The 24,570-nt window shown below is 47.7% G+C and overlaps 1 protein-coding gene across 10 annotated transcripts in view; it reads left to right on the forward strand.

Annotated features, from left to right (window-relative positions):
• Positions 1-24,570, forward strand: part of RYR3 (ryanodine receptor 3) — a 488,303-nt gene that overhangs the window by 295,077 nt on the left and 168,656 nt on the right. For 6 of the 10 annotated variants that reach the window (XM_075613262.1, XM_075613263.1, XM_075613264.1 and 3 more), the window contains 8 exons: positions 4,831-5,051; positions 5,722-5,812; positions 7,471-7,611; positions 10,774-10,937; positions 18,483-18,561; positions 19,831-19,920; positions 22,163-22,309; positions 22,495-22,557. In XM_075613262.1, the coding sequence (XP_075469377.1) occupies positions 4,831-5,051; positions 5,722-5,812; positions 7,471-7,611; positions 10,774-10,937; positions 18,483-18,561; positions 19,831-19,920; positions 22,163-22,309; positions 22,495-22,557 (996 nt within the window). Of the gene's footprint in view, positions 1-4,830; positions 5,052-5,721; positions 5,813-7,470; positions 7,612-10,755; positions 10,938-18,482; positions 18,562-19,830; positions 19,921-22,162; positions 22,310-22,494; positions 22,558-24,570 lie in introns of all 10 variants that reach the window. The other 4 variants (XM_075613258.1, XM_075613259.1, XM_075613261.1 and 1 more) reach the window with 1 other exon arrangement.

Raw genomic sequence — 24,570 nt, forward strand, 5'->3', positions numbered from 1 at the left:
TTGCTGCCAGCCAGTGGCTGTACGTGTACACAGTGCTGCCAGTCAGTGGCTGTACGTGTACACATTGCTGACAGCCAGTGGCTGTACATGTACACATTGCTGCCAGCCAGTGGCTGTACATGTACACATTGCTGCCAGCCAGTGGCTGTACATGTACACATTGCTGCCAGTGGCTGTACGTGTACACAGTGCTGCCAGCCAGCGGCTGTATGTGTACACATTGCTGCCAGCCAGCGGCTGTACATGTACACATTGCTGCCAGCCAGTGGCTGTACATGTACACATTGCTGCCAGTGGCTATACGTGTACACAGTGCTGCCAGCCAGCGGCTGTACGTGTACACATTGCTGCCAGCCAGTGACTGTACGTGTACACAGTGCTGCCAGCCAGCTGCTGTACGTGTACACAGTGCTGCCAGCCAGCGGCTGTATGTGTACACATTGCTGCCAGCCAGCGGCTGTACGTGTACACAGTGCTGCCAGCCAGCGGCTGTACGTGTACACATTGCTGCCAGCCAGTGACTGTACGTGTACACATTGCTGCCAGCCACTGACTGTACGTGTACACATTGCTGCCAGCCAGTGACTGTACGTGTACACATTGCTGACAGCCAGCGGCTGTACATGTACACATTGCTGCCAGTGGCTGTACGTGTACACAGTGCTGCCAGCCAGCGGCTGTACGTGTACACAGTGCTGCCAGCCAGTGACTGTACATGTACACATTGCTGCCAGTGGCTGTACGTGTACACATTGCTGCCAGCCAGTGGCTGTACCTGTACACATTGCTGCCAGCCAGCGGCTGTACGTGTAAACATTGCTGCCAGTGGCTGTACGTGTACACATTGCTGCCAGTGGCTGTACGTGTACACATTGCTGCCAGCCAGTGGCTGTACGTGTACACATTGCTGCCAGCCAGTGGCTGTACGTGTACACATTGCTGCCAGCCAGTGGCTGTACGTGTACACGTTGCTGCCAGTCAGAGGCTGTACATGCTGTACGTGTACACATTGCTGCCAGCCAGTGGCTGTACGTGTACACGTTGCTGCCAGTCAGAGGCTGTAGATGTACACGTTGCTGCCAGCCAGTGGCTGTACGTGTACACATTGCTGCCAGCCAGCGGCTGTACGTGTACACATTGCTGCCAGCCAGTGGCTGTACGTGTACACATTGCTGCCAGCCAGTGGCTGTACGTGTACACATTGCTGCCAGCCAGTGGCTGTACGTGTACACGTTGCTGCCAGTCAGAGGCTGTACGTGTACACATTGCTGCCAGCCAGTGGCTGTACGTGTACACATTGCTGCCAGCCAGTGGCTGTACGTGTACACGTTGCTGCCAGTCAGAGGCTGTACGTGTACACATTGCTGCCAGCCAGTGGCTGTACGTGTACACATTGCTGCCAGCCAGTGGTTGTACGTGTACACATTGCTGTGTACACATTGCTGCCAGCCAGTGGCTGTACGTGTACACATTGCTGCCAGCCAGTGGCTGTACGTGTACACATTGCTGTGTACACATTGCTGCCAGCCAGTGGCTGTACGTGTACACATTGCTGCCAGCCAGTGGCTGTACGTGTACACGTTGCTGCCAGTCAGAGGCTGTACGTGTACACATTGCTGCCAGCCAGTGGCTGTACGTGTACACGTTGCTGCCAGTCAGAGGCTGTACATGCTGTACGTGTACACATTGCTGCCAGCCAGTGGCTGTACGTGTACACGTTGCTGCCAGTCAGAGGCTGTAGATGTACACGTTGCTGCCAGCCAGTGGCTGTACGTGTACACATTGCTGCCAGCCAGCGGCTGTACGTGTACACATTGCTGCCAGCCAGTGGCTGTACGTGTACACATTGCTGCCAGCCAGTGGCTGTACGTGTACACATTGCTGCCAGCCAGTGGCTGTACGTGTACACGTTGCTGCCAGCCAGTGGCTGTACGTGTACACGTTGCTGCCAGTCAGAGGCTGTACGTGTACACATTGCTGCCAGCCAGTGGCTGTACGTGTACACATTGCTGCCAGCCAGTGGCTGTACGTGTACACGTTGCTGCCAGTCAGAGGCTGTACGTGTACACATTGCTGCCAGCCAGTGGCTGTACGTGTACACATTGCTGCCAGCCAGTGGTTGTACGTGTACACATTGCTGTGTACACATTGCTGCCAGCCAGTGGCTGTACGTGTACACATTGCTGCCAGCCAGTGGCTGTACGTGTACACATTGCTGTGTACACATTGCTGCCAGCCAGTGGCTGTACGTGTACACATTGCTGCCAGCCAGTGGCTGTACGTGTACACATTGCTGCCAGCCAGTGGCTGTACGTGTACACATTGCTGCCAGTCAGAGGCTGTACATGTACACATTGCTGCCAGCCAGTGGCTGTACGTGTACACATTGCTGCCAGCCAGTGGCTGTACGTGTACACATTGCTGTGTACACATTGCTGCCAGCCAGTGGCTGTACGTGTACACATTGCTGCCAGTCAGAGGCTGTACGTGTACACATTGCTGCCAGCCACTGACTGTACGTGTACACATTGCTGCCAGCCAGTGGCTGTACGTGTACACATTGCTGCCAGCCAGCAGAGGGAGATTTCTATTTTAGGTCCAGATTCAGTAAGCTCCGTTAGTTTATCAATATGACGTTAACATGGGTCATTGGTAATGCTGTATTCACGTTAGTAACATACCGGTAACCCACTTTTACTCCTGTAAAGAGCATTAGAAAGAACGACCGTTCGTGAAACATGTATGCAAATGAGCTGTAATCATAAGAATACAATATTCACTAAGCTCACCATATTCACTAAGCTCACCATATTCACTAAGCTCACCATATTCACCAAACTCACCGTATTCACTAAGCTCACCATATTCACCAAACTCACCGTATTCACTAAGCTCACCATATTCACCAAACTCACCGTATTCACTAAGCTCACCATATTCACCAAACTCACCGTATTCACTAAGCTCACCATATTCACCAAACTCACCGTATTCACTAAGCTCACCATATTCACCAAACTCACCATATTCACTAAGCTCACCATATTCACCAAACTCACCATATTCACTAAGCTCACCATATTCACCAAACTCACCATATTCACTAAGCTCACCATATTCACCAAACTCACCATATTCACCAAACTCACTATATTCACTAAGCTCACCATATTCACCAAACTCACCATATTCACTAAGCTCACCATATTCACCAAACTCACCATATTCACCAAACTCACCATATTCACCAAACTCACCATATTCACTAAGCTCACCATATTCACCAAACTCACCATATTCACTAAGCTCACCATATTCACCAAACTCACCATATTCACTAAGCTCACCATATTCACCAAACTCACCATATTCACCAAACTCACCATATTCACTAAGCTCACCATATTCACCAAACTCACCATATTCACTAAGCTCACCATATTCACCAAACTCACCGTATTCACTAAGCTCACCATATTCACTAAGCTCTGTTAAGCTTAACACTGGGAAAAGCAATGACGTTATTTAAGTCATAGCTGAACCTGGCGTTACTCTCATCCGGACCCTGAAAAAGGGCTTGTGCTGGAGAAGAGAGCAATAACAAGGGAAATAAAGCTATATTATTTAAGTCATGCCTAACGCTGCCATTACTCCCACCAAGGCAAAAGCCCTATTTCAGTGTCTGTATGGGAGTAACACCAGAGTTGGGCATGATTTAAGTAACGTAGCGTTATTTTCGGCCATGATTTGCCTCTCCAGGATCTGGATAGGAGTAACGACCGCAGCAGTTCTGGCTTAAAAGCATTTATTTAAATCTCACTTGAATCTGGGTGTGCCCCAGTTAAGGAGAAGCGAGCCTGTATTGGACCGGTAAACTGGGGAAACAATATGGCTGCCTGGGACAGGGCTCACTGGCTTTGTTCTGGTGAAGCCATGTTTGTAATCTGCTGCTGTTTTTGTAGTTTTTCTGTGTTAAAACCAGCACAAAAATCAGAACAGGGGAGTCTCCGGATGTTGGGGATCACCAAGTGTGTCGCGGGATCGCCCGCCAAGATTAAAAAAGAAATAGCAAAGATCCCAGGAAGGATTTCTTCTTTAAATAATTTATGGTTATCCTAACATTACCTTACCACTATGCTAATGACCTTGAGTACATTATATTTGCATATAGTTATCTTAGTGAATATGGAGTCACCTCAGGGAAAATGGCGCCTGATCCTGTTTGAGGCAGCAACATCATGTTATTTGTTATTTGCTTAGAGAATCTGGGCCTTAAAATTGGGTTCTATTTAACGAGTGTGCATGTGCTCACAAACGCTCACGCAGTGTGCATGTGCTCACAAACGCTCACGCAGTGAGCTTGTGCTCACAAACGCTCACGCAGTGTGCACATGGACTGGGACCTTTAACCTCTTTAACCTGACGTCAGTGTTAGAATTTGAATGGTTGCCTTTCCAGCATTAAAAGGGTAAATAAAACTATATACGAAGGGTGACTGTGAAGTGTTGAAGATTATTGTAAGCGGGATCCCCTGACGCCAGTCTGCGTAAGGATTGGATGTCTTCTTTGTAACATGCACGGAGTGCAATTATTTCTATGAATGATCCTGCTGTAATGATTTGATACGTTCTCTTCCTAGGGAATAGTAACACCATTTGATGGGTTGGACAGACTTGATTTCCAATGTACTTGCAGATTGCTGCTGATCATACGTTATAAAAAAGCTGTTACAATATTGCTGTCAAGTTAATAGACACTTATATATATACATATATCAATGTGGATGAGGCTGCAATGCTTTCTCTCATGGTGTCTGCTGCTTCCCCACAGGCTTCCTTGAGTGTCACAGAAATGGCTCTCGCTCTGAACCGATACATTTGCTCAGCGGTGCTCCCGTTGCTCACCCGCTGCGCCCCCCTCTTCTCTGGCACAGAGCACTATGCTGCACTGGTCGACTCCACTCTGCACACAATCTACAGGCTGTCCAAGGGTCGCTCCCTAACCAAGGCTCAAAGAGACACAATCGAAGAGTGCCTGCTTTCAATCTGCCAGTAAGACCTTTGGATTCCATTAAATCAACCACAGAATAGGGTCTGAGCTATGAAACAATTGGAGTGTGTTTGTGTTGTACTTAATGTTTTGGAACCCACAATTTACTCTGTATTTCCAAATGAATGAATTTACCAAATACCTACCGCTTCAGTTTTCTGCACTTACTGTATAACTTAATGCGCTGGAGCGGTTGAAAGGAACTCCCACACGTAATATGCGCTTCCTGGGATCCTACTGAAGATGGCATTGTATTATCTGCATTCTGAACACCCACACATTGGCATCACTAACGCGGTGCCTGGATGTTTGCGCACATGACAAGCGGCAGATGTCAGGGCCGCAGATGTGGTTGCCTCGGTGATGCCTCGGTGATGACTTTGTGGTGTACTAGATACATCGGAAATATAATGTAGAAGTAAAGGGAAATATAAACGAAGATGAATCACTTAGCTGCAGAAGGGCAGGTGAAGCTCAGCGTCAGACATTCCCTCCGCCTGGAAAGCGTGTACGTAGCGTTGTAAGGACACACGCAGATGCCAGAGCTGTATCCATCCCAGACTCTGCTAATCACAAATTAACATGCACAGGGGAATGTTAGCAATTTAGGAATGTTAGATTTGTCAGATCGATCTCTGCTATCTTGCGGGACTTTTTATCCTTGTTTTGCAGGCACTTGCGGCCTTCCATGCTCCAGCAGCTTCTGCGACGTCTGGTTTTTGATGTGCCGTTACTCAGTGAATACTGCAAAATGCCCCTGAAGGTACCTCATAGCAAGCATTACTTATGACCCTTTATGATCTTAATGGGCTCCCACAGCTGTAAAGCGATGGTTTCACATCTAGTGATTATTGTGTATTTACCCAGGAAAACACATTGTTTGCTTTTAGAAGCTCAGAGAAAAGCCATCTGCCTGTGCACAATAATACTGTGGTGATTCTAATTTTGCACATAGATTGATCTGTTAAACATAGAAAATGATAAGATTTCCATATGTTCTTCCTGTTAAGTGATTTGTAGGTAGTGTACGCAGTCTGTTATATATTACGCTATTATACATCAATACAGAATCCTGCATGAATTATTGCTACAATACTGTACAGCAGGCCCCGCTCATACAGCAGGTTCTGTTCCAGGCCGCCGCCGCCGTAAAGCGGAAATCGCCGTAAAGCGGAAATCGCCGTAAAGCGGGGCCATGCTGTACTGTATTGTACCTTTGAAACAGAGATGCAGAGCTGTAAACCGACTGTTCCGCTGACAAATGGCATCTGACAAGCAGTGCGCACGCGCTAAAACGGTTGTTTTGTGACAGCCGGATACTCAGCTGCTGAGCGCGTCATGCCGAAAATCGCCGGAAAAACTGAACAAGCGCCGAACCTAATGAATATGGGTATACTTTGGGAAACGCCGTATGAGTGATACGCTGTAAAGCGGAGCGCCGTTAAGCGGAGCGCCGTTAAGCGGGGCCCTACTGTATGTAGTTGAATATATATGGCCTGAAGCACAATTAATTTTCACCAGTGGAAATGGGTCTTGCAATATTATCACTTGATATAATGTCACTTTTAGTTCCCTACCTTCGGTGCACTTTTTACACTGGGCTATTATGATACCTTTGGGCCGTCTTCTGTAGACTGAGAATGTGCAGCTCACTGATCACCTCACCGGGGAGCACTTTTCACACCAGTTTTCCGCCTTCCTTGGTTGGAGTGAACACTGTCAGTGTTTAGAGCAAACCCCGTCACTTCTCTTCGCATGTAATAAATAATTCATGGTCCCGGCAGCAGCCTGTATGCAGAATCAGAGCGGGCCTTTACCTGTCACTTATAACTGGGATACATGCCTCATTCCCTAACTCGTACTTCCATGTTCTACAAGAATTCGCCCTAGAGTCACACGATAGTGTATCTTTATGTACTTTATTGTATTGTACTGTATGTCTTTATTTATACCGCGCCAAAAAAGTGTACCCAGCGCTTCACAAAGAATACAGTACAGGGAATTATAATAATACAATAAGTGCAGCAAAATCAGAGAATAGGAAAGGAAATCCCTGCCCAGAAGAGCTTACAATCTAAGTGGTATGATGGGACACTGACAGAGACAGCCGGTGAGGGAATAAGTGCTGTAGATGGCAGTGATTGGTCACAATGGGTGGTAGGATTGACTGGGGGTGTGGGACAGTAGCCATGAGTGCAGGCTATTGGGATGCTTTATTTGTGGGGTGAAGTTTAAGGTTAGTCAGTATTAAATCAGAATGTTAACACCATTTACAGGGGAAGAGATGGCAGGGAGGCCTGGGTGAGAGCAGGTGTGTATGTCTAGTTTATACAATATATAATTTAGGAGGGTCTTTAAGAGGTTAATTTTCACTGTTTGCAGCAAATAACATGGGAACTCTTTGCTGGTTTCACTTGACAGCTTTTGACAAACCATTACGAGCAGTGCTGGAAATATTACTGCCTCCCGTCTGGCTGGGGCAGCTACGGACTGGCCTCCGAGGAGGAATTACACCTGACAGAGAAGCTCTTCTGGGGGATTTTCGATTCTCTCTCCCATAAGGTATTTTGACTCATTGATCTATAAAGTCTCTCCTTGCAATGGATTGGTCTGTGACTGTATTGAATTCTTGTGTTGTTTGTCATCTCAATCCCTAGATTATTTTTATTTAGGCTAGGGGTGCATTACAATGGCAGCCAAGTATTTCCATAAACCTCACTGAAGCCAAAACAGAAACAAAAGGATAGCTCATCTTTGTGACATTATGGTTTAAGTTGCCGTTGAAGAAAATAAAACACACAGTCAATCAACCCGCATGATCCCTTTTCATCGTGACCATGTGCTACATTGCCAAATTTGATGACACATTCTTGGACTCCTGTGAGCTAATGTAACGTGTGTCAGTGTTCTTCCTGCAGCTGGAGAGGCTCGAACACACGTAACCTTCTTTGTATCCCGTCTGTTAAGTGTTGTCCTTGGTTTAAACACTGTGGACAGATTTACATTGGCAAAACCTGTCATTACATATGAAAGTTAATTATGAACAAAATGCAAATGGGAAAACGGCAGAGAAAGTGGCTTTCATTTTACTCAGTGGGACTGAACATTAAAACATGCACAAGAAATAGAATAACAACTTTATTTTATGTAACAGGTTTCTTCCGATGGGATTCAAAGCTCATCATAATTATAATATAGCGCCGGGTCGGTGCGTCGGGTCTCACAGGCCCTGCCCCCATGAGCTTACAATCTATGTTTGGCTCCCCTGCTTCAAAGTCTGTCATTGTTTTCAGAGTCCAATCCTTTGCTCACCAGTGCTCCCCGTTGCCTTTGCTCACCAGTGCTCACCGTTGCCTTTGCTCACCGTTGCCTTTGCTCACTGTTGCCTTTGCTCACCGTTGCCTTTGCTCACCAGTGCTCACCGTTGCCTTTGCTCACCGTTGCCTTTGCTCACTGTTGCCTTTGCTCACCAGTGCTCACGTGCCTTTGCTCACCAGTGCTCACCATTGCCTTTGCTCACCGTTGCCTTTGCTCACCAGTGCTCACCGTTGCCTTTGCTCACCGTGCCTTTGCTCACCGTTGCCTTTGCTCACCAGTGCTCACCGTTGCCTTTGCTCACTGTTGCCTTTGCTCACCAGTGCTCACCGTTGCCTTTGCTCACTGTTGCCTTTGCTCACCAGTGCTCACCGTTGCCTTTGCTCACCAGTGCTCACCGTTGCCTTTGCTCACCGTTGCCTTTGCTCACCAGTGCTCACCGTTGCCTTTGCTCACCGAGCCTTTACTCACCGTTGCCTTTGCTCACCGTTGCCTTTACTCACCGAGCCTTTACTCACCGTTGCCTTTACTCCCCGAGCCTTTACTCACTGTTGCCTTTACTCACCGTTGCCTTTGCTCACCGAGCCTTTACTCCCCGAGCCTTTGCTCACCGAGCCACTCCTTCACCCTCCAGAGCGCACATGTGTAAACGTTCCTCAGAAGCTGGGAAGCAGGAATCGCAATGAGTCACAGTCTGTCATGCATGAGTCACCCATATTTCTGCTGCTGATGATTCAAATATGGAATAACAAAGTGACTTGGGTACAGATCAGAGTAACACAATGTCGCTGTTCTGACAGGGAATCTGTGAACACACTGCTGAGTTTCTAGTGGAGCTGTTAATATTTCATTCAACTTCATGGTGCTCAATTTTGTTGCTCAAATTCCATTCAGAGATGTATTGACTTGAGATGTCAAATCACTGGGCCTCCGAGGAATTCTCAGACATGGGCTGTTGACAGGAGATAATTAAATCATTACTCTAGCTGTTCAGTTATTTCTAGAGAAGAAGCTACAGTTTGCTCTGTTGAGCCAACCATAATCTCTTGAAATCATGGTTCAGATGCATACAAAGGGAGTAGAGGTGGAGAATGTCTAGAGGCGCACGCTTAGGATCAGGTCCAGCCATAATACTGGAATGTGAGTGGAATTGATGCAGCCAGGCAGGAACCACATGTATATCCGTGTAATGTGACTGTATTGTTGGCATGGGTTTTGGCTTGGTGCTAGCTTCTACAAAAACATGGGGATCTTTGTACAGTGTATTAAGTCGGCTTTTGTTTTGCGAGAATAACTACACACTTACATTCCATGAATTTTTAAATAATAGGCGGATGTTAATTATGATGGAATTGGGAAATTACTGTTAAAGAAGCAGATATTAATCCAACATATTCTAATATTTGCATTAACAATTCTTTTCTTTAACCCCTTCTACTGCTTCATTTAACCGTTCCCTATGCCTTCTCCCTATAACTTAATCCTACGCTCCGTATAACCGCTGCCTATAACTCCTCCCTAACCTTTCCTCAGGGCCCTGTGAGCTCCTCTCACACACCTCACTCTCTTACCCCCCTCTATTTCTCCTCTCTTCTCACACTGCCCCCTCTCATCTTCTCCCTCATCTTCCTCTTCTACTTCCCCTTCCTCACTGCTCTCCCCCTTCCTCACTCTCCCCCCCATCATCACTCTTCCCCCCTCTCACTCTTCCCCCCTCTCACTCTTCCCCCCCCTCTTCACTCTTCCCCCCCCTCTTCACTCTTCCCCCCCCCTCTTCACTCTTTCCCCCCCTTTTCACCCCCCTCTTCACTCTTCCCCCCTTCTCTTTACTCTTTCCCCCTCTCCTCACTCTTTCCCCCTCTCCTCACTCTTTCCCCCTCTCCTCACTCTTTCCCCCTCTCCTCACTCTTTCCCCCTCTCCTCACTCTTCCCCCCCACCTCACTGTTCACCCCAAAATCACTTTTCCCCTTTCTCCTCACTCTTCTCTCTTCCCTCCCCCTCCTCACTTTTCCCCCTTCTCCTCACTCTTCCCCTTCCTCCCTCTTCCTACCCCTCTCACTCTTATCCCCCATACAATACACACGACCAAACTTCCAGCTCCAGCCGGGCCCAGAATAGTTGTCCCGGCTCTGCCACCTTGTTGGCGACTCTGTTCCTCCGAATGCTCCATTTAACTGATCGCTCTACAGAAGTGCGGCACAATAGAAACAAGATACTGCCCTTTAACACATTGATGCACGGGGCACTTTCTGCACGTGATGTTCTCAGCTGGCTACATAAAGTCTGTGCTCTTGTTACGTAACTGAATGTCTTCTCCAGCTGCTGCTGTGATCTGGCTGTGTTGCTGTGACTAACATTTTGCATGTTTCTTTGTTGGACTTTCCAACCAGTTCCTATCTCTCCTGCAGAAGTATGACGCTGAGCTCTTTAGAATGGCCATGCCCTGCCTCAGTGCCATAGCTGGGGCTTTGCCACCAGATTATGTTGATACCAGGATTAAAGCAACTCCAGAGAAGCAGATGTCAGTGGATGCTGAGGGAAACTTTGATCCCAAACCCGTCAACACAGCCAAGTGAGTTATGATAGCTAACTTATGTTAACTCCTTCATTACAGGAAGCTCCTGCGGTGTGTTGCAAAGAAGTGTGTTCTAGGCCCCCTTGCAGTAAATGCATTTATCACTTCAATAAATGGTTTCAATAAAGGGAAAAGGGCTTGGAAAGTCAGAGCACAAAATACCCATAACTCATAAAAAGCAGGACCTGTACTTTAAAAAAAAATTAAAAATACTGTTTTGAACCAACTTTTGGAAATTATTATTATAATTATTTAACGTGCCAACATATTCCATAGTGCTGTATAATAGGGTTGCGCGACGAAATACAATATTTATTTTATTTATAAAATGTGTTACCAGGAAGTAATACATTGAGAGTTACCTCTCGTTTTCACGTATGTCCTTGGCACAGAGTTATGATGACAAATAATACATGGTTACAAATTCATGGTTACATAAGGTTAACAGGGTTATATATTATACATACTGTAAAGACATTGCATTACACTAAGAAACAAACACACATTGTTACAGTAGTCAGGGAGTGTCCTGCCCCAAGGAGCTTGCAATCTATAAGGAGGGGTAAGTGGGAACGTAAGGTACAGTCGGATGAGAAGTTTGGTGTGTTTCTGAGAGTTGCTTGTTATGTAAAGGAGTTGGTGTTGGGGAAGCAGTAAGTGGGATTGTGCGGGGGTAGTGCTGTGAGAGCAGGTAATGTGTGAGGGAGTTGGGAAGCAGTAAGTGGGAGTGTGCGGAGGTAGAGCTGTGAGAGCAGGTAATGTGTGAGGGTGTTGGGGAAGCAGTAAGTGGGAGTGTGCGGGGGTAGAGCTGTGAGAGCAGGTAATGTGTGAGGGAGTTAGGGAAGCAGTAAGTGGGAGTGTGCGGGGGTAGAGCTGTGAGAGCAGGTAATGTGTGAGGGTGTTGGGGAAGCAGTGAGTGGGATTGTGCGGAGGTAGAGCTGTGAGAGCAGGTAATGTGTGAGGGTGTTGGGGAAGCAGTAAGTGGGAGTGTGCGGAGGTAGAGCTGTGAGAGCAGGTAATGTGTGAGGGAGTTGGCGTTGGGGAAGCAGTGAGTGGGATTGTGCGGAGGTAGAGCTGTGAGAGCAGGTAATGTGTGAGGGAGTTGGCATTGGGGAAGCAGTAAGTGGGAGTGTGCGGAGGTAGAGCTGTGAGAGCGGGTAATGTGTGAGGGAGTTGGTGTTGGGGAAGCAGTAAGTGGGAGTGTGCACAGGTAGAGCTGTGAGAGCAGGTAATGTGTGAGGGAGTTGGGGAAGCAGTAAGTGGGAGTGTGCGGAGGTAGAGCTTTGAGAGCGGGTAATGTGTGAGGGAGTTAGGGAAGCAGTAAGTGGGAGTGTGCGGAGGTAGAGTTGTGAGAGCAGGTAATGTGTGAGGGAGTTGGGGAAGCAGTAAGTGGGAGTGTGGAGGTAGTGCTGTGAGAGCAGGTAATGTGTGAGGGAGTTGGGGAAGCAGTAAGTGGGAGTGTGCGGAGGTAGAGCTGTGAGAGCAGGTAATGTGTGAGGGAGTTGGTGTTGGGGAAGCAGTAAGTGGGAGTGTACGGGGGTAGAGCTGTGAGAGCAGGTAATGTGTGAGGGAGTTGGGGAAGCAGTAAGTGGGATTGTGCGGGGATTGTGCTGTGAGAGCAGGTAATGTGTGAGGGAGTTGGTGTTGGGGAAGCAGTAAGTGGGAGTGTGCGGAGGTAGAGCTGTGAGAGCAGGTAATGTGTGAAGGAGTTGGTGTTGGGGAAGCAGTAAGTGGGAGTGTGCGGAGATAGAGCTGTGAGAGCAGGTAATGTGTGAGGGAGTTGGTGTTGGGGAAGCAGTAAGTGGGAGTGTGCGGGGGTAGAGCTGTGAGAGCAGGTAATGTGTGAGGGAGTTGGGGAAGCAGTAAGTGGGAGTGTGCGGGGGTAGAGCTGTGAGAGCAGGTAATGTGTGAGGGAGTTGGGGAAGCTGTAAGTGGGAGTGTGAGGAGGTAGAGCTGTGAGAGCAGGTAATGTGGGAGGGAGTTGGTGTTGGGGAAGCAGTAAGTGGGAGTGTGCGGAGGTAGAGCTGTGAGAGCAGGTAATGTGTGAGGGAGTTGGGGAAGCAGTAAGTGGGAGTGTGCGAGGGTAGAGCTGTGAGAGCAGGTAATGTGTGAGGGAGTTAGTGTTGGGGAAGCAGTAAGTGGGAGTGTGCGGAGGTAGAGCTGTGAGAGCAGGTAATGTGTGAGGGAGTTGGTGTTGGAGAAGCAATAAGTGGGAGTGTGCGGAGGTAGCGCTGTGAGAGCAGGTAATGTGTGAGGGAGTTGGGGAAGCAGTAAGTGGGATTGTGTGGAGGTAGAGCTGTGAGAGCAGGTAATGTGTGAGGGAGTTGGTGTTGGGGAAGCAGTAAGTGGGATTGTGCAGAGGTAGAGCTGTGAGAGCAGGTAATGTGTGAGGGAGTTGGGGAAGCAATAAGTGGGAGTGTGCGGAGGTAGCGCTGTGAGAGCAGGTAATGTGTGAGGGAGTTGGGGAAGCAGTAAGTGGGATTGTGTGGAGGTAGAGCTGTGAGAGCAGGTAATGTGTGAGGGAGTTGGTGTTGGGGAAGCAGTAAGTGGGATTGTGCAGAGGTAGAGCTGTGAGAGCAGGTAATGTGTGAGGGAGTTGGGGAAGCAGTAAGTGGGATTGTGTGGAGGTAGAGCTGTGAGAGCAGGTAATGTGTGAGAGAGTTGGTGTTGGGGAAGCAGTAAGTGGGAGTGTGCGGAGGTAGTTCTGTGAGAGCAGGTAATGTGTGAAGGGTGCAAAAGAAAAAGTGAGGCGCTCCTTTAAGAGGACAATATAGTGATAGTGAAATATTACAAATATAAATTAACAATTAAACTTATAAAGGTGCTTTTATATATTAGTGATGAGATAAAGTGAACGTCACAGCTCAACCCTATAAAGAGAAGATCCAAATTCTCCTGACGTTGATTGTAGAAAGTAGCTTTTGGGGAGCGCAGATTCACCATAAGTGAAATAAAAATAATAATATAGTGTAGTAATTTCTACATAAATGACAACTAGGTAATCATAGAAATGGGGACTCACACTTTCCCAAATGGGTGTCAGCAGTGGGTGTATCAATGTGATCCGAGTTCTTCCCACTAGTAGAAGGCAGCTGGTCTCAGCAGGATTCCCTCGGTGTGACAGAGATGACTCTTAGTGCAACATTGCATGTTCAAAATGTATATATTTAAACAATAAGAATTGCACTTACATTTGCACTATGTGCATAGACACATAAAACTATAGATTCGTGGCTTTGGTGTACACAGTCAGCCCCTGCTGTTTGGAGTCGCGTCGCGTCACTTCCGGTTGCGATCAATCGCGAATCTGGAACGGCTGGCACAGGGTGATGCTGGGGACACTCTTGGCTCACTGTAGTGGGAAGAACTCGGATCACATTGATACACCCACTGCTGACACCCATTTGGGAAAGTGTGAGTCCCCATTTCTATGATTACCTAGTTGTCATTTATGTAGAAATTACTACACTATATTATTATTTTTATTTCACATATGGTGAATCTGCGCTCCCCAAAAGCTACTTTCTATAATGTGTGAAGGAGCTGGCGTTGGGGAAGCAGTAAGTGGGAGTGTGCGGAGGTAGAGCTGCGAGAGCGGGTAATGTGTGAGGGAGTTGGCGTTGGGGAAGCAGTAAGTGGGAGTGTGCGGAGGTAGAGCTGCGAGAGCGGGTAATGTGTGAGGGAGTTGGTGTTGGGGAAGCAGTAAGTGAGAGTGTGCGGGGGTAAGGCTGTGAGAGCAGGTAATGTGTGAAGGAGTTGGTGTTGGGGAAGCAGTAAGTGGGAGTGTGCGGAGGTAGAGCTGCGAGAGCGGGTAATGTGTGAAGGAGCTGGTGTTGGGGAAGCAGTAAGTGGGAGTGTGCGGGGGTAGTGCTGTGAGAGTCGGTAATGTGTGAAGGAGTTGGTGTTGGGGAAGCAGTAAGTGGGAGTGTGCGGGGGTAGAGCTGCGAGAGCGGGTAATGTGTGAGGGAGTTGGTGTTGGGGAAGCAGTAAGTGGGAGTGTGCGGGGGTAGTGCTGTGAGAGTCGGTAATGTGTGAAGGAGCTGGTGTTGGGGAAGCAGTAAGTGGGATTGTGCGGGGGTAAGGCTGTGAGAGTCGGTAATGTGTGAAGGAGCTGGTGTTGGGGAAGCAGTAAGTGGGAGTGTGCGGGGGTAGTGCTGTGAGAGTCGGTAATGTGTGAAGGAGCTGGTGTTGGGGAAGCAGTAAGTGGGATTGTGCGGGGGTAAGGCTGTGAGAGTCGGTAATGTGTGAAGGAGCTGGTGTTGGGGAAGTAGTATGTAGGAGTGTGCGGAGGTAGAGCTGTGAGAGCAGGTAATGTGTGACGGAGCTGGTGTTGGGGAAGCAGTAAGTGGGAGTGTGCGGGGGTAGTGCTGTGAGAGTCGGTAATGTGTGAAGGAGCTGGTGTTGGGGAAGCAGTATGTAGGAGTGTGCGGAGGTAGAGCTGTGAGAGCGGGTAATGTGTGAAGGAGCTGGTGTTGGGGAAGCAGTAAGTGGGAGTGTGCGGAGGTAAGGCTGTGAGAGCAGGTAATGTGTGAGGGAGTTGGTGTTGGGGAAGCAGTAAGTGGGAGTGTGCGGGGGTAGTGCTGTGAGAGTCGGTAATGTGTGAAGGAGCTGGTGTTGGGGAAGCAGTAAGTGGGAGTGTGCGGGGGTAGTGCTGTGAGAGTCGGTAATGTGTGAAGGAGCTGGTGTTGGGGAAGCAGTAAGTGGGCTTGTGCGGGGGTAAGGCTGTGAGAGTCGGTAATGTGTGAGGGAGCTGGTGTTGGGGAAGCAGTAAGTGGGATTGTGCGGGGGTAAGGCTGTGAGAGTCGGTAATGTGTGAGGGAGCTGGTGTTGGGGAAGCAGTAAGTGGGATTGTGCGGGGGTAGTGCTGTGAGAGCAGGTAATGTGTGAAGGAGTTGGTGTTGGGGAAGCAGTAAGTGGGAGTGTGCGGGGGTAGTGCTGTGAGAGTCGGTAATGTGTGAAGGAGCTGGTGTTGGGGAAGCAGTAAGTGGGATTGTGCGGGGGTAAGGCTGTGAGAGTCGGTAATGTGTGAAGGAATTGGTGTTGGGGAAGCAGTAAGTGGGCTTGTGCGGGGGTAAGGCTGTGAGAGTCGGTAATGTGTGAAGGAATTGGTGTTGGGGAAGCAGTAAGTGGGCTTGTGCGGGGGTAAGGCTGTGAGAGTCGGTAATGTGTGAAGGACCTGGTGTTGGGGAAGCAGTATGTGGGAGTGTGCGGAGGTAGTGCGGTGAGATCCGGTAATGTGTGAAGATGGAAATGCTTCAATATGTATCTGAAATACTTTATCCACCCCAATAATTGAGCACCTGTAATGGCAGCAAACAGTGACACCCTTTGGCTACTCTTCGGCTGACGCCTTTGGGGAGACTTAGATGTTATGTTCCAGAGATTCTTTGGTAGGAAAGCATCCACCACCCCTTTTAGTCCCCCCCACTTGCCATTTTAGTCCCTCCCACTGCACACATTAGCCCCTCCCACCACCTCTTATTCCAATTAAGGTCCTCCCACAACCATGTAAAAGGACCACCCACATTAGCTCCTCCCACCACCCATTTTAGCCCCTCCTACCAAAAAAAAACACTGTATGGAGACAACAGTTCTGCCAGCCACTATCGGCACAGGTGTACGGGTGGGACTCTTGATGCCAGTAGAGTGCAGGTGGCACATTTTAGGGTCAGTGTGTGACAACCCCTCAACTTGCACCTGTTTTACCCACTAGGACAGAGAAGCCAGATTAACACCAAGAACTGGAACACGTTTCACATTGAGTCTGAATTCTGTTTAGTTTGTATTGAAATGTTTACGTTTTTATTCGTGCAGTTTATGGGAATGACAATTGGGGTGTTGTGGTCTTCATACCTGAGGTAAAGTGGGCTCTAGGTTCATTGTACACCGTCACTTTCAAGGCCATCGACAACTTTTCCGTGGTCCACGACTAGAGTATTTATGTGGGCCCCGGGTTGTTGAGTAGTGGGGTTCCATGCCCTAATTGTCTGCTCCCCCCGATCTTGGACCCTGTGAGTCCTCTCTCATTCACCCCTCTCTCTCTGTCATTCCCCCTCTCTATTTCTCTTTCATTCTTCCCCCCTCTCTCTCATTCCCCCCATCGCTCTCTCTCATTCTCCCCTCTAGCGGTCTCTCTCATCACACCCCCCCTCTCTCTCTCTCTCTTTCTCTCATCCCCCCCTCTCTTTAATTTCCCTCTCTCACTCTCCACCCTCACACTCTCATTCTCTCACTCTCTCCTCCCCATCTCTCCTCCCCATCTCTCTGTCTCTCCTCCCTCTTTCTATCCCCCTCTCACTCATCTTTCTCACTTATGCACTCTCTCATCCACTCTCAGCCCTCTCTCTCTCTCTCTTTCTTTCTCTTTCTCTCTCTCTTCACTCCCTCTCTCCCTCTCTGTCTCTTCACTCCCTCTTTCTCTTCACTCCCTCTCTCTCTCTTCACTCCCTCTCTCTCTCTGTCTCTTCACTCCCTCTCTGTCTCTTCACTCCCTCTCTGTCTCTTCACTCCCTCTCTGTCTCTTCACTCCCTCTCTCTCTCTTCACTCCCTCTCTCTCCACTCTCTCTCTTCACTCCCTCTCTCTCTCTCTTCACTCCCTCTCCCTCTCTCTTCATTCCCTCTCACTCTTCCCTCTCTCATCCCCATCTCTCTCACTCACCCCCACCAGGCCTTACCTGTGCAGCAGGTATCTGACCTAGGTTGGGGCATAATCTTCGGTTGATAGTAAAAGTTGTGCCTAACTTCTGGTGTTGGACTGCCAGGGCAGGCCCTTCTCCAGCACCGTGCCCGAGACAGATGTCCCTGCTCTCCCTCCTGTCAGCGGCCCTGATCACTTGGGAGACTGCTCAGCAGGAGTTCTCATGCAGTATAACCAAAATATAAAATGTTACAGATAGGTCTTAATATGTCATAATGACTGTATAATAGTATTCAGAGGCTATTTTATTATTCCTCAAATCCCATATCACACACTCACTTCTCCTTCTGCCCCTCCTTACATCTCAGCCCTAATTTCTCGCTATGCACCATCCCGACTCTTGCGTTCTGCTCATGGGTGTCTTCTCTCTACCCCCTTTGTATCTAAAGCCCTCTCCCACCTTAAACCTTTCTCACTGACTGCCCCACACCTCTGGAATGTACTTGCCCACAATACCCAACTAGCACCCTCTCTATCCACCTTAAGACACACTTGCTTAAAGAAGCATATGAATAGCACCAAGGCCAATACTATACACATGATACATAAAGCTTGGCCCCCTGCAGATGCACTTACCAGTATGCCCTCCTACTGTCTCTGTACGTTCTTCCTACCTACAAATTAGATTGTAAGCTCTTCAGAGCAGGGACTCCTCTTCCGAAATGTTACTTTTATGTCTGAAGCGCTTATTCCCATGACCTGTTACTGTATTTGTATTGTTATTTATACTGTATGATTGTTGTGTGTATTACTGCTGTGAAGCGCTATGTACATTAATGGCGCTATATAAATAAGGACATACATACAGTTATAGTGTATATTATTGCTGCTTTTTGTTTTACAGTCTCACGCTGCCTGAAAAGCTGGAATACATTGTCAATAAGGATGCAGAGCAGTCCCATGATAAATGGGCTTATGACAAGGTATGACATGGTATTGCCTCACAGGCCACTGGGAGGGAGCACGTTTAATGGGGGTTTCCATGCAAGACTGTTGCTCTCAGTTCTGTTTTGTTATGAGGGGCCAGTGACAAAATTGTGATTAAATTCATGAACTGAATCGAAAAACTTTCAGGCTGCCCATGAAAATGGATTTCATTGAAATCTATCTTTATTTCTGCCATGTGTTATCAGTGTGTGGGTTTCCCAGCTGGGTCTGACGTGTAGAACTTAGCTAACATTTTCAGTTATATACAATAGAAAAGTAATTTAACATTGAATGGTAGAAGCTGCAGCTAACGTTGGTACCAGGAGACCATGAAAGGTTTGTTTAACAAAGGGGCACATGGGTCATTCCATACAATTGATGCACCAATGTTCAGTTAACTCTTTCTCTCCTGGGGGACAAAGGATACATAGCAATTTTTTTGGCCCCTCCATGAAATGATTGTGTTGCTCCCCCAGTGGCTGAAACGAACGTATAGACCAATGTCGGGTTAAGCGCTAGTGCAAGGAGACTGTGATTCCGAGGCTTCGCGCAGCACTCTGTTTCACTGCCTGACCTGAGCACCTGACAAAGCAGCACTCTGTTTCACTGCCTGACCTGAGCACCTGACAAAGCAGCACTCTGTTTCTGTGCCTGACCTGAGCCCCTGACAAAGCAGCACTCTGTTTCTGTGCCTGACCTGAGCCCCTGACAAAGCAGCACTCTGTTTCTCTGCCTGACCTGAGCCCCTGACAAAGCAGCACTCTGTTTCTCTGCCTGACCTGAGCCCCTGACAAAGCAGCACTCTGTTTCTCTGCCTGACCTGAGCACCTGACAAAGCAGCACTCTGTTTCTGTGCCTGACCTGAGCCCCTGACAAAGCAGCACTCTGTTTCTGTGCCTGACCTGAGCCCCTGACAAAGCAGCACTCTGTTTCTCTGCCTGACCTGAGCCCCTGACAAAGCAGCACTCTGTTTCTCTGCCTGACCTGAGCCCCTGACAAAGCAGCACTCTGTTTCTCTGCCTGACCTGAGCCCCTGACAAAGCAGCACTCTGTTTCTCTGCCTGACCTGAGCCCCTGACAAAGCAGCACTCTGTTCCTCTGCCTGACCTGAGCCCCTGACAAAGCAGCACTCTGTTTCTCTGCCTGACCTGAGCCCCTGACAAAGCAGCACTCTGTTTCTCTGCCTGACCTGAGCCCCTGACAAAGCAGCACTCTGTTTCTCTGCCTGACCTGAGCCCCTGACAAAGCAGCACTCTGTTTTTCAGATCCACAGTGGATGGAAGTACGGAATATCTCTCGATGATAATATGAAAAGCCACCCTCTGCTGCGGCCGTTTAAGACTCTGTCTGAGAAGGTGAGTAGGGATTTCCTCTTTTCTTGCATGCGCTGAAGACACGGGAGAGCTCTTTCATTCGGAATTGTTCCCTGGTAAAGGCGATACTGGTAAGTCGGTAATCCAAGGAATGTACTGTTTGATAAAGGTACAGTAAAGTTTGGTTACTCTGATCTCACGTGACCAACATTGAATGTTTGATCTATGATTAAACACTTCCAATAGGTATAAACATATTCTCTGTACAAATCGCGGATGCCATAAAAATAGTTTGGGGTTATCTACATTAAATCCAATACTTCCTCCTGCTATCTTCTTCAAATGCCCTATGACCCGCTCACTAACAGCGACCCATCCCCCCACCCCTTCATGGGGTGCTACTGGTTATTGATATGGGTCAGAGGGTAGTTGGGACATCGCATGAAATCAGTAAGATGTTTTACAGGTTTGGACTATTTGACTTTAATATGGGATCGTAGGAGGCAGGGAACATATATCAATATTTTGCATCACTGTACAGTGCACAATGAGTAGAGAAATGTTTCATGACAAACCTACAATGTTGCTTTAAATCGCTCCCAATCGCATTTTTATTACTACGGTGTGAGGCTCCATGTTCGCTTCTGTCAGAAAGGCTTCTTCAGGGGTTAGGTTCGCGGTGTGCTGACCCTCTGAATGGCTACATCACGCTATGTGCAGGTGTCATGGTGATAATATATAACAGGACTTTACGTATGGAAGGAGGCAAAGCGTCCACAATGCAACTCAGCACTTCTTTAACCTAAGCACTGCACTTTTATACGTTTCAGGTACAAAGTCTGCAGGTTTCCTGGGAAATATTCCATCTGGACCAACTCAGATCAATATCATGTTTACATGCAGTACAAGGCTCTATTCAATTTCTACTGCTTTATTCTTTTATATTAAACCCATGCATCATTAAGGGTGTGTGTGCCAAACCTAAAGCAACAATCCCCTCTGCTCACCATAACAAATAAATAATGTGTCTCTTTTATCAACCTGAAGCCCATTTGGCAGATGTGCTTAGCAATCCTGCCCTTTTCATATTCTGCAGTTGCATTTCAAAGAGATCAATTGTTGGAAATGTGCCTCTTGGGGAATTTAAAGTAGCCACCGCTATTCACACACATTAGGACAACGGAGGTTTCCATGGTAACGGATGATGCCGGAGAAATAAAACACAGGTGAAATCTAAGCAAAAAATATAAAGATTTTGGAAAAAGGAAAAGCAAGGAAAAGCTCAGCACACCATGCACTGCCACGTTATCTTCTCTCATACTGCTGCTTTAAATGTCAACTGTGTTACAATTCCTGCACCCAAGAGCTTACAATCGAGACAGTGGGTTGAGTTCACATGTTTCTGTATAGTGAGAAATGTTTGCTTCTCTTCACTGACGCGGCAGTAAAGAGCCCTCTTCTTCAAGCTGTTTGTGTTATAGCCAATACAATCTAACCCTACAAACTCCGTGGCTTTCTCCGGTGTCGGGGCCTATTACTGAAGGCTCCGTGCTCCGTATCTGTGAATGTTTCATCACTACACCCCAGCCAGATGCAAGATACCAGAACTTAACACATGAGAGTTTGCGAGGTCCGTGGCTTTCTTTCTCATCCCAATGGTTGAGAGCAGTACAAGGGGGGAAATGTACACAGTATGCAAAGAACAGCAATAGCATCCAGGTCCTGTTTTATCTTAGCACAGAGGGTCAGTGCATTGTTATATTCTTCATATATTGGGTCAGAGTACACCTGGTAAAAACATATTTCATTTTCAGAACCTTGAAATCAGTGAATAGAATGAAGACGTCTATGACCCATCCTATGAGAGGCAGAATATTCAGACTTTATTACATGTCATTTTTAACCAGTCCTGTGGATTCATTAACTTACACGCCATTTTATTGGCTGTATGCAGTCATATCGCAGGGTAGCCTGGATCTGCTTTGTACTGGGACCGACACGGCCTCACCGTTTTCTACAAGCAACAGAACGATTAGTAGATACGGAACGTGTCAACTTTGGGAAAAGACACATATTTCCAGTTACTCAGAAAAAGCCATGTCAACTCTGCTAGTTATTGCTTCATTGCTCACTTTGGTGACCAGGTTTGACTTGCAACACTGTGACATTTCATAGTTGCAGCCTTCCAAATAGCACAGTTGTATTCAGTGACTATTTATAGAACCACAGTCAGCATAGAGGTATCTGACGGCTCTGAAGTGATCATTCATCTCTATTTCAATAGGAGAAAGAAATTTATCGTTGGCCTGTAAGAGAGTCTGTGAAAACCATGTTGGCAATGGGCTGGAGTGTGGAACGGACCAAAGAGGGAGAAGCTTTGGCACTGCATCGGGAAAATGAGAAGATGCGTAGCATATCCCAGACTAGCCAAGTAAGTGGCTAGCCACATCCGCAAACTAAGCACATCACCGTGTATATTTATCAGACCCTGACAACATTGCCAAATCTTTAACTGCACTGGAGAACAGGGAACCTTTAATGAAGCAGCACCTAATATATCCAAGATTTCCTTATATCTATTATTTTCTATAATTAACTCTGGTCTGTATTTTGCAGGGGAATGGCTACAGTCCGGTCCCAATTGATCTGAGCAATGTCGTCCTCTCCAGAGAACTCCAGGTTTGTCTTTCCTGGTTAATCATTTTATTCTAACAAGTATATGAAATATTAGTGCACACTTCAAATTACCCGTCATTGTCCTGGGATTCCGCCACATAAACCTCACTCGGTTCTGTCCCAAAACCCCTGCTTCAGTGCTGCAGAGGCTGTGCGGTAGGCTCACAGGCACACATGTTCAGTGCTGCAGAGGCTGTGCGGTAGGCTCACAGGCACACATGTTCAGTGCTACAGAGGCTGTGCGGTAGGCTCACAGGCTCACATGTTCAGTGCTACAGAGGCTGTGCGGTAGGCTCACAGGCTCACATGTTCAGTGCTGCAAAGGCTGTGCGGTAGGCTCACAGGCTCACATATTCAGTGCTGCAGAGGCTGTGCGGTAGGCTCACAGGCTCACATGTTCAGTGCTGCAGAGGCTGTGCGGTAGGCTCACAGGCACACATGTTCAGTGCTGCAGAGGCTGTGCGGTAGGCTCACAGGCACACATGTTCAGTGCTGCAGAGCCTGTGCGGTAGGCTCACAGGCTCACATGGCAAAGCATTAAAGTCCCACAGTTCTACATTGTACTTCTGGGTAATCCAAATAACAAAAACGGATTTCATGAGACTTTTACGGTCAGCGACTTGAATTTTATGCTCCAGCAGAGGGAGACAACGCGTCCTGACCCTAATGAAGCTGCATTTCGCAGAATGTTTGAAGGTGGAGATTCATTTTTCTCATTCTGGGAATTTTGTCAGAGTTTCCCCTGGCAGCAATAGTGGGGTGAAAAATAGAAAACCCATCAAAGAAAAATATAATTTTTTGTTTTATAGCCAGAATACTTAATTAACAGATCCCTGTCAACCCTGGATTAACAGTTTGTGCTGAATAAGAGGTTTTATTTTCTGTCTGGGTAAAAACTCATATCCCGATATGGGGACCTACAGCAGAGACTGCGACTATTCTAACACAAACCAGCAGCAACTGAATGGGACTGCCAGGGACCCCTGCTGTCCCACCCACCATGGGCCGAATACCCCCTTCACCCGCCCCTACTACCCACAATAAACATTATAAACACAACACTAATACCCACCTCCTCTACCCCCACCAGCCGCTGGTGTCCGGGTGTCCTCAGGTGGTCTCTGCGTGTGTCTGGGGGCCCTCGGGCGGTCGCCGTGGGTGTCTGGGGGCCCTCGGGTGCTCCCTGCGGGTGTCTGGTGGTCCCCATGGGTGTCCGGGGGGCCACAGGTGGTCCTTGCAGGTGTCTGAGTACCCTTGGCCGGTCCCCGTGGGTGTCTAGGGGCCCTTGGGTGCTCCCCGCAAGTGCCTGGGTGTCCTCGGGTGGTCCCCGCGGACCTACGGTACCAATCCTGTGGCAAAATAAAAAATGTGGAATATATTGAAATAAATAACACCCCCCTCCCCAATCCCCCTAAACCCATACAGTACATAATGGGCAAAATAACTATTATCCAGATATGGATAATAGCTCATTTGTCCATTATAAAATCAAACATTAGCCAGCCAGCTTAAATAAAGTAAATACAACTTTCTACTTACCTCTGCCATCATGAAGGACGTCCGCATCAGCACACTCCAGGTCCATGTCCTCCATTGCCAGAAAGAATACAGAAAAAATACAATCTAATGGCCCCTAACCCCTTAATCACCTTAGCGGTTAATAGTTCGCTATAGTAATTAAGAGATTAACCCACCCCGGGCCCACTATACCCACCCTCTAACCATTGATTGGCATAGTGGTACATCATACCCATATAATTTGGGATGATAAGCCACTATAGCAGTCAATGATCACCCTAATAAAAAAACCATGAAGGACAAAAATACACAATAATAAAAGATATATACAAGCACCCAAACACCCAACTTCAAGAAATAAAAGCACTAGCCAACCAATAAAATAAATAAATAAAAGCACTAGCCAACCAATCCATTTAACAGAGACCGTAAACGTTAGAAAGGCAGATTTTAATAAATTGAGGACCAATCTACAAGGAATAAATTGGGATTATGTTT

The sequence above is a fragment of the Ascaphus truei genome, chromosome 9 (genome assembly GCF_040206685.1).
Source record: "Ascaphus truei isolate aAscTru1 chromosome 9, aAscTru1.hap1, whole genome shotgun sequence".
NCBI classification, from domain to species: domain Eukaryota; kingdom Metazoa; phylum Chordata; class Amphibia; order Anura; family Ascaphidae; genus Ascaphus; species Ascaphus truei.